Source organism: Ursus arctos, unplaced genomic scaffold, assembly GCF_023065955.2.
Source record: "Ursus arctos isolate Adak ecotype North America unplaced genomic scaffold, UrsArc2.0 scaffold_21, whole genome shotgun sequence".
Taxonomy (NCBI): Eukaryota; Metazoa; Chordata; class Mammalia; order Carnivora; family Ursidae; genus Ursus; species Ursus arctos.
In genome coordinates, this window is record NW_026622886.1 from 43,930,274 (window position 1) to 43,943,511 (window position 13,238).

The 13,238-nt window shown below is 42.4% G+C and overlaps 1 protein-coding gene across 3 annotated transcripts in view; it reads right to left on the reverse strand.

The window, feature by feature from the left end:
- Nucleotides 1-13,238, reverse strand: part of SRGAP1 (SLIT-ROBO Rho GTPase activating protein 1) — a 259,814-nt gene that overhangs the window by 54,320 nt on the left and 192,256 nt on the right. For all 3 annotated transcript variants that reach the window (XM_026500112.4, XM_026500111.4, XM_026500114.4), the window contains exons 9-10: nucleotides 3,836-4,033; nucleotides 3,261-3,345 (exon numbers count right to left, since the gene is read on the reverse strand). In XM_026500112.4, the coding sequence (XP_026355897.1) occupies nucleotides 3,261-3,345; nucleotides 3,836-4,033 (283 nt within the window). The remainder of the gene's footprint in view (nucleotides 1-3,260; nucleotides 3,346-3,835; nucleotides 4,034-13,238) is intronic.

Consider the following 13,238-nt stretch of genomic DNA (forward strand, 5'->3'; position numbering starts at 1 on the left):
ACAGTGCGCCTTTAAGAGCCCAATCTAGTTGCTTCACAATGTTGTAAATCAAAGGACTTACTGGGCCTCTGGTAGGCTGCCAAAAGCAAGCAGTAAGACAGGCCAAACACATGTCTGTAGTTACAGTTTCAGCTGTGTATAATCAACTGCTAAATCCCTGGGTTAGGCCCTATTTGTTTTACTACGAAGGCAGTTTTTTCAGCAGTGAGTCTACTGTATTTCAGAGATGTGATTTCTGTATAAGAAGTCAGGACTGTCCCCAAACACACCATCGAATCCTGTGCTACTAACCTTATTTCACCAAGCCCAGACTTGGATACCTTCATAAGGACTCACCATTGGATTGTCTCACTGTGGGACAGGCACCATTAACTCTCCTTTGGTTCAAGCCTATCAACTTGAACGGGGCTTGCATGGGGAGCCAGCGGGCTCACAACGGTCGAGCTAAAAGGCGGGGGCAGGCTCAGCCTCTCTCTGGGCAAAGCTGGCAGCGTGAAGCCCCGGCAGTGACCAACGAGCGGTGTGCTGCCAAGCCTGCACGTGGGGCAGGGCTGGGGAGCAGGAAGGCCTACAGCGCGTGGTTAGAGGCTAGTGTGTCTGATGCCCCTGGATGGGAACCAGCCAGTTTCTGAATAAATCCAATCTGGTGGAGGCCTGGTATCCCTGAACCCAGCTTGCGTCACTATGATACTGGAACCCAGTGAAAGAAATTCCAAGATAAAGAAATCCTGGCTCAGAGTTCACAAGGTACAATACAGCTTTACACAGCAGAGCAGCTAACGATGGAATGTGGCATATGGATTCGGTAAGTTGGCTAAAACAGAGCCCTATCCAATAATGCCATGTAAAATAATATGAACCGCGGGGGCTTTCTCTCCAGGAGACATCAGGGAATCTATGTAGAATGAGTATCATAAAAGTTTCAGAATGTGACCCCAAGCGAATTAACACATGTGTTTGCACGCATGCCAAGAATGAATTCACCCACTACTTAAGTGCCTCCAACTCACGATTTCTAAAGTGGTATCCATTCCTGTAGGGAAGGACTCTGTGCTTCTAAGCATTCGTCAAAACACTTAACGATAATTTATGCTTTGGGACTGGCGACTGACCTTGGGGGCATCACTGAAATATCAGACATTTTGTGGTAGGTGGAAAAACATGATCTTACATGATACTATGAAGGAAAAAAAAGAAAAAAATGGGGACACGATTGCTGAGGTAAGACAACTATTCAAAGAAAAAGAAAAGAAAAAAATGCTTTTTTAAAAAAGTTCTAACCATGGGCGCCTGGGTGGCACAGCGGTTAAGCGTCTGCCTTCGGCTCAGGGCGTGATCCCGGTGTTGTGGGATCGAGCCCCACATCAGGCTCCTCTGCTATGAGCCTGCTTCTTCCTCTCCCACTCCCCCTGCTTGTGTTCCCTCTCTCGCTGGCTGTCTCTATCTCTGTCAAATAAATAAATAAAATCTTTAAAAAAAAAAAAAGTTCTAACCTCCATTATAGAAGAGTTGAAAGCCTTGCACAGGGCTACCCTTCACTGAGATTTCCCAACTGTTAACATTTTGCCACACTGGCCTTATTTCCTTCTCTCTCCCTCTCTCTTTCTATATCTTTGCTCCTGAATCGATTGAAAGTAACTTGCAGATATTATGATATTTAGCAAACATTTCTTTTTTTTAAATTCAATTTTGATTTTCATTTTCTTAATATCGTCACTTTTTTATTTATTTGACAGAGAGAGAGAGAGAGAGAGGACAAGCAGGGGGAGGGGCAGGCAAAGGGGGAAGCAGGCTCCCCACTGGGCAGGGAGCCCTACGACATGGGCTGGATCACAGGACCCGGGGATCACCACCTGAGCTAAAGGCAGACGCTTCACTGACTGAGCCACCCAGGTGTCCCTTAGCAAACATTTCTTAAGAATAGGAATCTTCGTTTTCATAATCATACCACCACTGTCATATCTTAGAAAATGAACTCAATAATGTCATTTAATATACAGTCTATATTTAAACTTCCCCAATTGTCCTTAAAATGCCTTTTGTAACTTTTGCTTTTTTGATTCAAAATCTAATGAAAGTTCACGGATTGTCTTTGGTTATTTTATTTCTTAAGACACTTTCTAGTAGTTTAAATGTTAATTCTTCTTCTAAATGAAATCAGCCTTTTATCTTAGAATCTGGCATGCTAACTATAATACATGGAGCCTTAGGTCATGATGACCTTTCTCCTAGTGCTCATTCCCTGAGGATAATGTGTCCTTTGGAGGAAACCAGGAGATAAGGTGATGACAAAACCTGCCTTGTCAGTAGGAAGGTTCTAGAATGGTAGGGTGCAAGAGTTTAGGTCAAAGAACAGCAACCTCTTTTTGGCCTGAGTTACACACCTCCGTCCCCTCATTTCCCACTCCCATCTGTATTCTCTTTCACTTTTTATAACTTCTGGCAAGATCTAGTGGGAATAAAAGATAAAGTTACAGACTATGAGGACCTTAAAACAGGGACTTTGCTTGTATTTATTTTTTTCCTTTTAAATTTCAAGAAGATGAAAAGAGAAACAGTAACATTTACACAGTCCCTTTTGCCTATAATCCTTTTTTCCCCATCGTTTTTCCCATTTGTAAAAACGGGGAAAGTGATAGCCCAGTTCAATATGTAGTTTAGAACAATGCCTAGTCCTATAGAAGTGACAGCTATTCTTATTTTTGTTATTATTATTATTAGCTACAGCAGTATACTTCATTAGATTTTTTTTTCTTCAAGGAAAATCAATGTCCACAGAAAGAAAGAAAAAAAAAAAGTCACCCAGACTGGTTTAACTGGTTCCTAGAGTCCACAGTGGCATTAGAGGTGACAACAAATACTGGCCCACTGAAACAAACGGGGTGGAGCTGGAAGGGTGGACAGGTCCCAGAGGGTAAGGAAGAAGTGGCTGGGTGGTCAGCAGGTGGGGGCAGGTGCAGCTCTGCCCAGTCTTCTCCCTTTAGGAGCACCAGGTATTGGGAGCACCAGGCTGGGCAGAGTGTTCCTCAGGAGCTCTGTGGGGGCTTCTCAGCCCTCCCCAGATTTCACTATTCTTCCTCAAGGTTAGCACCGAGCTTATAAGGAACTTGATTATTATAGTTACAGCAAAAGCCCAGTCTAAACAATCAGTGTTCTCTGCTTCTTGAAACACAAATCCGCAACTCACACTCTTCGTGGACTAGCTACGTGACACAATACAAAATCCATGTCATCCTCCCCGTCTGCTTCAAATAACTGACCTTCTCCAAGGGTCCTCTGCAGCAAGTCATGTTTGGCTTGAAGTTTTGTGATGAGATTACTACCTTCCAAATATTCTCTGAGTTTCTGCAAAAGGAAAGATTCATTTTTAACTTAAAAAAATATGTATTTCATGTCAAGGAACTTCCCACGGGATATCTAAAATCCAGCCACTTCTATCTGCTAGAGCCTGGATCCTTGCCACTCCACGTGCGGTCTGATGCAGACCAGCATTATCTGCCATCATCTGGGAACCTAGCAGGGAGGCAGACTCCCAGGTCCCTCCTTCCCCAGACCTACTAAAATCAGAACCGTGTGTTAGCAAGCTCTCCTGGTGACATGTCTGGGTGTTAAAGATTAAAAGTGGTCTGAGAGTAGTCCTTTTTAAATCTGAGGAACTTTTACGGAAGTCCTAACTCCTAACTCCTATCGCTGACCAACAGAATCGGGAACTCCAAGGGCAGTCAGGAGTCCGTATTTTAATGAAGAACCATGTGATTCCCACCCAACTCTAGACGCTGTGTTTGGGGACCCCAGATCTGAGCTCCAAAGGTGGCTGGGGAAGCAACAGACACACCATGAAGTAGAACTGCTCCGTCTCCTGCTGGTTTGCTCTTCTCTTGGCGATGCTGGGCTTACTCAGGTAGGTCTCGGAGACTGTGGACTTCACAGATTCCGTGGAGCGGCTGTGCTGGAAGCATTCAGAGACATCGTAGTCCTCGATGGTGACCATATCTTGTATGGTCTGCAAGGTGGCTTCGGTCGTTTTCTTAACCTGGGGACAGGAACACATTTCTCATGTTACCACATGATTTCGTGAATCCCACACTCAGTGAGAATCTGTTCCATCAGGCAGAGGTGAAGACACAGGCCCTGCCCCAAGAAGAGGAGAGAGAGATAGGTAAACAGCATCCACCATCACCAATATAAAGAGAGGCTTTCTTCAAAATCATTCTCAAGAGGATATTTCTGTGTATTTGGATCCCTACAAATCTCATGTATCACTGGGTACTCTCTCAATTACATTTTTGAAAGTAACCTTTTTAAAAATGGGAAGTTAAACTACACACAAAAAATACACATACCATGAGTGTATTGCTTGATGAATGATCAGAGTGAACACACTTATGTGACCACCACTCAGATCAAGAAGTATAGTACATTACAAATATCCTTGTGCTTCTCCCAACTACCACACACCCCTTTCTCCTCCTCAAAGGTAGCCATTATCCTGATGTCTAACATCACGTATTAGTTTTAGCCTTTTTGTGCTTCACATACATGGAATCCTACAGCATGTATGATTTTTGTCTTGCTTCTGTTGTTCAACTTTATGTAGTAAGATTTATTCATTTCTCGAAGAGTATAGTATTTCATTGCTGAATGCTAAATATTCATTGTAGGAATACATCATAATTCATCCCTTTTACTGTTGATAGATGACTTGTTTCTAGTTTTGGGCCATTGAGAATAATATTGCTATGAATACATGTCTAGCATACATGGACAGAATTGCTGCTTATAAGGTTTGCCAGATTGTTTTCCAAAATTACTGTTCTGATTTGTATTCCCACTAGCACAGGAAGAGTTTCTGTTACTCCACATCAAGAGTCGGTATTCTCAGTTTTTAAAATTCAAACCACTGTGTTGGGTGTGTAGTGGTATCTTATTGTGGCTTTACTATGCATTTCTCTGATGCCTGAGATTGAGCTCATTACAATACGTTTAAGATAATTTGGATTTCCTCTCTTGGAAATACTTTGTGTAAATCTCTTGCTCAATTTTCCACTGGGTTAGGAGTCTTTTTCTTACTTATTTGTAGATATGGATATGAGTCTTTTGTTAGTTATATGCTGCAAATATCTTTTCCCACTCAGCTCTGGCTTTTCCCTCTACTATCTAGATGAACTGCCTCTAATTTTAATGTAATCAATTTACCAGTCCCTTCCTATATAATTGGTATTTTGTGTCCTATTTAAGAAATACTTTCCTATCTCAGAACCATAAAGATACTATTCTTTGTTATCTTCTAGGAGCTTTTTAATTTATTCTGTACATTTATCTTGCACAATTAGGTCATACTTTACCTTTACTTATCGGTCTAGTGTAAATCGACAGCTTTATCCTTTTCCCAATGTATAGAATCTAGAGCACCTTAACTTCATTTACTTCTCCTTATTTATACACTATTTTATAATGTATTATAATAGGATATGTATGTAAATATTAACATATACTTAAATATATCAGTTGTTATAGTCAGTATTCATTTAGCTTTATCCATATATTAGTTACATTATTTGACCTCCTTTCCTTATATTTTTAAGAGTAACTCCTGCCTTTAGAAATTCCTTTTAACATGAGTCCACTGGTGGTGAACTCTTTTTTTGTTGACTAGGAAATTTATGAAAGATATTTTCATTTATGAAAGATATTTTTCCTGGTTGGCAGTTTGTTTTCTTTCAATACACTGAAGATGATCACTGTATTTTCTTGCTTCTATGTTCCTGTTGAATGAGAAGTTTGCTCTGAGTCTATTGCTACTTTGCTTGCTTCTCCAGCTGCTTTTAAAGTTTCTTACATTAAAAAAAAATTATTTATTTGAGAGAGAGAGCAGAGCAGGGGGGAGGGGCCGAGGGAGGAGACACAGACAACCTGCTGAGCAGGGAGCCTGATGTGGGCTGATCCCAGGACCCCGGAATCATGACCCGTGTCAAAGGCACTGAGTTGAAGGCAGCTGCTCAACCAACTGAGCCACTCAGGTGCCCCTGAAGTTTTCTACAGTTTCACCATGATGTGTTTATGTAAGGATTTACAAACATATATTCTACCTGGATTTTTTTGGACTTCTTAAAATGTGTGATATTTTTCATAAATTCTAATAAATTTTCAGCTTTTATCTCTGCAAATATTGTCTCCTTTTCTATTGTTTTCCTTTTTGGGAGTTTAATTAGTATGCTAAACATCATTGTGTTCTCTATATCTCTTACCCTTCTCTTCGTATTTTTTTTTAAGATTTTTATTTATTTGAAAGAGAGCAAGTGTGTGCACGAGTGGAGGGGGAGGGGCAGAGGGAGAGGGACAAGCAGACTCCCCGCTGAGCAGGGAGCCCAATGTGGAGCTCAATCCCAGTACCCTGAGATAATGATGTGAGCTGAAGTCAGATACTTAACTGACTGAGCTACCCAGGCACCCCTGTTTGTATTTTCTATCCTTTTGTTTTTCCATGCTGCATTTGGATTATTTTCTTCTGATTTGTCCTCCACTTTGATAATTCACTCTTCAGCTGTGTTGAATCTGAAGTTAAAACCATCCACTGATTTGTTAACTTGGGGCACTGTAGTTCTCACTTTTAGAATCTCTCTGTGGTACACTTTCAAATCTGGTATTTCACTGGTTATAGGTTATGGTTCCCTACTGAAATCTAGGCTTGGCTTTTATCTCCTTGAACACGGTAAGTAGCTCTTTTACAGTTCATTTCTGATAATCTCAATATTTGGAGTTCCTGTAGGTATCTCTCTGTGATTTGATGTCTGTTTGCTGGACATTTTGGTAGAATTATTTGAAGTCTAGGGTGAGACTACCATCTTCTAGAGAGAATGTCTACTCATTTTTCCAAGCTGATTGGGGTGCTAATAGCTCAGAATCACCAGGTTTTATTTCTGTTCAAAATATTTGATGCTCTTCATTTTGGGAACATATGGTTCTCTGTGCCATGGACTTTAGGCTTGGCCAGACACCTTGTTCAGGACAGTGAAATGTGAAATAATCAGCTGAGTGACTCAGTTCACTATTACAGGAAGCAGAAATAGCTTCAATTACTCTTTTGTTTTAATCAACAAAACACTGTTGAGGGAAGAAGTAATGGCAATCAGTATTAGTTCTGACGCTAAAAGAGGTCACGTGATAAAATAAAAAAAGCACAAAGAAATTTAACAGACTTAGTCATTATTGCTGGGCATGTGCACAATGCAAAGGAGAGATATTACTGGGAAAAAGCATATTAAAGGTTATTTAAGAAAACAATACTGTAAGTGGTTACTTTAAGGAAGTCATGATTACATATTTATAGGCTGAATGAAAAGACTCAGAACCCCAGAGGTGACATCAGCAAGATGGCAAAATAGGAGGTTCCCCTGCACATATTCCTCCATGCCCCGCTGCGACAGTAATCTGGCGGCCATCGATGGACAAAAGTGCACTTGTGGGAGCTTTGGGATCCCGGTAAGAACTTGTAAAACCTTGGTGGAGCCCAGGGCTGAGGCGGACCAATTTGAGAAAGCAGGCCTAGGCCCAGGTGGGAAGCTTGCCAACCCTGGTCCTGGCTACTGACCCAGAAATAGCCAGGTCCCCCTGGGGACTCCGTTACAGTCTTATCTGGCCTTGGTCTTGTCACCAGAAGTAGCTGCCAAGGGACCCAGGAGGAGCCACATCTAATCATGCTTCAAGTAATAGGCCTGCTGACCTTGGTCCTAGCTGTGGACCGTGCAGCAGCCCATGCTGTAGTTCCACTCCGTCTCAGCCCTGGTCATGGAGCAGTCTTCCACGTACAGTGACTTGCTAGAAGGCATGTTTCTCAGTCTATCTGCAGATCTTACAGTGGCCCTGTAACCTGGCCCCAGGTGGGAGACATGTCTGTCTGTGCTCCTGGAGGTTGGCCTGCATACCATGGTCCTGGCTATGCACCCTGAAGTGGACCTGGGACTCCACTGGTGCCTTCAGCTGGGGTGCAGAGCCAGTCCTACCTGTTAGGAACCTGTTCAGCCCACAGACTGTAGAGCCAGCAGCAGCCATGTGATTCCTGTCATTGTCAACAAAACCGTTTTTTTTTTTTTTCCTTTTCTCAACTTTTTTCTCCGAAGCAAGAGTGCCATGGTTAAATTTGGAATTGTCAGAAAGAATAAAGGATGTGACAGAAAACACCAGACAGGATGGCTGGGACTACATACTATCCCATGGGATGTTCTCGACGAAGAATAACACCAGCTTCTGACACACAAGTCATGTTAATAAGCCACAGGGAGGGAATATAATGAGGCAACTACGAAACAGCTAATATGAGGCTTGTGATGACTGCCTATTAGCAGCAGGAAAACGCAGTTAGCTTTGGTAGGAGAGGCCAAAAACGTGACAAGGAATATGAAAAAACCTGAAGAATGTACAGCACTGGAGGAGTGCCAAGGTGGCCGGGACTCTGAGATGCGAGTGAAAATGAACGACAGAGAAGAGGTGACTTTTGTGGGCTGCTGCAGCCTGGCTCTTTTGCCTTTGTACTCACGGGACATTACAGTCCTTGGAGAAACAAAACAGTTGTTTTGATTTTATTCTCTAAACACACTGTATTAGTTTCCCAGGGCGGCCGTCACAAAGTACCACAGGCTGGGGGCTTCGACAACGGCAGTTTATTGTCCTGCAGGTCAAAAGTCTGAGGTCGCGGTGCCGGCAGGTCTGGCTCCTTCCCAGCGCCGTGTGAGGGAAGGTCTGCTCCCGGCTTGCCTGCCTCCTGGGCTTGCAGATGATCACCTTGTATCTCTTCACACGGCCTTCTCTCTCTGCTTGTGTGTGCAAATTTTCTCTTTTTATAAGGACACCGATCACACTGGATGAAGGCCCACTCTAATGACCTCCCTTTAATTACCTCTGTGAAGACCCTTGTCTTCAAATAAAGTCATACTCTAAAGTACGGGGGTTAGTACTTCAACATGTCAATTTTGGGGGAACGCAATCCTACCTCTAACACACACATTATTTTAGGACACTGTGCCCGGCACATTACACAGGCCTATTCATCCTTTAAGACTCATCCATCCATCCATGAAGATGACCCCCAGCTCTGCCTTCCCGTCCCCACCGGTCTATTTACTTCTTGCCACGACTGACCTGGGAGGCACTGGGATGGAGCCCTGTATCACTTCAGATGTGTTAAACTTTACCAGAAAGAGGCCAGACACACATGCACACACACAGAGGGACTGGATTAACACCGTAGGTAACCAGTCTGGGTATGGAAACTTACTGGCAGCACAGGCCACAGAAGGCAGGAGCAGCGCCGTGGCCTTCCCTCGCTCCTGGTACGGATGCCAGTGTCCTTGCCCGTCCTGGGTAATGAGGACAATGATGCCAACTCCATCTCTCACAAGCACCTACCACACTGTTCGGAGGGCTATGCTGTCCATCTATGGGGGGAGCAACCTCAGCTTAGAGACAGCTTATTAACGTTTGTATCTCTGGTCAGTAGCACAGTGCCTGGGACACAGCGGATTATCCAAAAGGTCCACTGAAGGAATGGTAGAGGGTTGAAGTCATCCTCCTTTCAAATCCACAGATGTCGAAGAAGCATTCGGCACGCGCCGACAACATGGGCTTTCTTTGCTGACAGCCATCCTGAGTTTCACCATTCTATTCAGGCTGCCCTATCCCGTGACTCACTTTAGACCCTTTCTAGAAACTCTCCTCGCCCTGCTTGGTATTCTTCTGGATCCAGTTGCTTCCTTCAGGGAGTTAAAGCTTATTTGAAACTGTATATATACACACACACATACATATCATACACACTGCTTCTAAAAATACGGGTTTTTAAAAAAATGTTTTTGTGAGACGGTTGATCCCTGTTTTCAATTTTGGTCAAGATAATGCTATCATTTGACAGATAAATGGCAGTTATCTTTCACTTAGGCTCCTACTGCTAACCTCATCAATAGAAGGTTACAGGCAAGTAAGAAATACTTAAACAAAAAATACTTAAATAAGCAAAAATGAAGTTGAAGCCACAGAGAATATCAAAAATGGTAATTATAGTTAGGTAATTATCAAGCTCCACATCTTATACCAAAGTCTTAGAAGAATCTGACAATAGCCCCTAAGGGTTTGATCACTGATTTCCATGACTTGGCATCGTGCTGCAGTCAGTGCTTAGTATGGGATGTTTTTGGGGGAAGTGTGATTTTTCTACCCGAGGTAGGAGGTATAACCAAAATCTCTCTTACTCCCCCTCAATTACCCAGGCCATGAAAATTGCTTCAAATGTTTACATAAAATCTTGTTCATTATGGTTGAAAATATCCTGTGTAAGGAATATATTTTTGGAATAGTCTGTGAATTACTCCCTAGTAAATTGTCGGTGAAAGATTTTAAGTAAAGCGAGGAAAATTTATAAGGGGCTGTCAGTTCATTAAACAGTGTTGCAAATTAATGGAAGACTCACAGGCTCCTCTCTTTTCCATTCCCTTCAGTGGGATAAATCTCTAACTTAAGAGAAACTCATTTTAAACATGAGGTTTAGTCATGGCATGGAAGTGACCCGCTTATGAAAACTCTATTTTCTGGGCCAAATGATCTGACAATGGGGCAAACTACTTAAAACTAAGGCTGTACTAAAAATATGAAAAGCATAATTGCTCTACTTAGACAATTCCTTCTTCTTTTCTTTGGCTGTGTCTAGATAAAGGGCAGAAAGAGGAGCTTTAAGAAAAGGGAAGTGCAGTCTATGGGGAATTACTCCAGAGCTAGCTTGGAAAGAAAGGAGCAAAGGGAATGACCCCCACGCTGAAATCCCTGTAACAGAGATTAAAAGTGAACTTGAAGAATGTGTGCAAGACCGTGTAACATTAGATGGGAGAATACTTAAGAGTGCGAAAGGTATCAATGATTATTTAGATACAGGTTGCTTTGGAAGTGTTGTCTTTAAGAGTAATGTTTACTAATGTTTCAAATAAAAAATTAAACTTTGAGGGGCGCCTGAGTGGCGCAGTCGTTAAGCGTCTGCCTTCAGCTTGGGGCGTGATCCTGGGGTCCTGGGATCGAGCCCCACATCAGGCTCCTCCACTGGGAGCCTGCTTCTTCCTCTCCCACCCCCCTGCTTGTGTTCCCTCTCTCGCTGGCTGTCTCTCTCTGTCTAATAAATAAAATCTTAAAAAAAAAAAAGTTAAACTTTGAAGTAAGAAAAAGAAAACAAAAAAATGGGAAAAAAGTTGTGTGGGCAGCAGGCTCTGCTCTAATTCTATGTGTACAACCCACAGTGGGCACTAATAAATATTTGCTGGCGGGCTGACAGGAGGTTGAAATCATTAGGATTGAGGCACCGAAGCAAACGTGCAGCATCCTGAAACTGGAAGGTCATTTTAAAAGGCCTAACAGGCAAATGTGAAGTTGTGAAGAGACAACAATCCATTATAAATCTGTATCCACCCCAAATTCAATGAAGCCCTTCTCGAAACTTCATTTAGCTTTTACTACGTGTGAGTATACTGAGGCCATTTCACAAATGCTTACCGCTCTCTTTGTTCTAAGGCCAGTGCTGCAAACTCAAATATCTTCCAGGGCCAAGGATGTAGTGAAAATAAGGCAAGTGGGCCAAGTGGGGAGCATGGCAAACTGGAAGGACATGTTCTGTGTCTAAAGGGAGCATCTCAGCTCCAGCCAGTTATTGTACTGCAGAAATGCAGGTCTAGTATGATCAGACTTTCTAATTGTTTAGAAACTGGAAACAGATATTCTAATTCTTAAATGACAGCAACTCATTTTTAAAAATCAAGCACTGTAGAGCAAACAAAATTTGTCCATGGCCTGTAGGCTCTTTGTATGGAAATTTCCATCTAGAAAGGCTTCCTACAGTCTCAAATAGTGCCCATTATTTGTAGTCTTTTAAGATTTGGTGACAAGGCTCATGTTCTCTTTAGCTGCAGTGTCCACGCTTTTTGTAAACTTGGATAAAATTCTCTTTCAACTTTTACCTTTTCACTGGGCAGTCATAATTATTTTTAGTTAACTGAACTCTTTCCAGTGAATTTTGGACTTTGTGTGTATCTGTTTGTGCAGAGGCAGAGAATTACGTGTTTCTTTACTTGTATATTTTGGTTTGAGAGCAATGTGTTAATTTTCTGACCTTTATCAGTGGAGGACCAGAGGCAAATTCTTTATTTATGGTGGAGAAAAGTGCTATAAAGGACTCCAAATCAGCAGTGATTGCTATTTTGCTCCAAAGTTAGTCCCTTATTTTTTGCATTATATAAATGACTTGTTATAGTCTGGCTCTCATGCAAGACACATGCAAACTGTGACATTCATCTCTGTACTCCCCACACCTGGCAAAATACGTGGAACGCAGAAGTTGATGAACAAATATTTATTGTACCGAAATGAACTGACTCACAGTGTCAAAATCCCTTAAGCTGGCTCTCAAAGTCTCTTGTCATCTGACTTCAGCTTCACCTTTGGCTTATCCTCAAGAACCTGGATGATGACCAAATTCCTCTGGGAAACCAAGATTCTTCCAAGGCATTTTGAAATATACGGAAGCAACTTTTCCTCCTTCTCTATCAATGGAAATCTACTGATTGTCAAAAATCCAATTTAACTCTTCCTTTCATTGGAGATCCCATTCCATGACAGTGCATTTTCATTTGTCCTACATCTGGCCGATCATAAACCCCCCGTCACGCTCACTGGAAACATCAGGACAATCGAATTCACTTGTTTCTATGACAGATGCTTTTAACCCTCAGAAAGCACTGACTACCACTATCAGTTTATAAGGACACTGCCTCTCAACATTATGCCCCTAAGGGCATACATTAAGGGTCAAAACGTTAAAGGCCTGCAGAGGCCAGACAGGCAACAGAAATGGAATAGTCCAAGGTAAGAAAACTGGGAGCTGAATGACTATGGTGAAGTGGAACTCAAATACCCCAGCTTTTCCCTTCATGAGGCGATGCAGGGTCAGAGTTGCCAGACTTGTTCATTTTCAACAGGCCAAAACCGTGGGAGCCAAACAAAACAGGTCTGTGGGCTGCCAGTTTTGACCTTGCGTACAACACATTATTTTCCTAGAGTTTAGAGACAGTTTCCAAGTAAAACAGCAGGAGGATACACACACACACACACAAATTGGAAGTCACTAGATGTACAAACTGTGGATCTATTAGGATCCAGTAAACTGCATTAGGCAAGTATTTTGTGATGCCTCGCCAAAACCCTAAGCT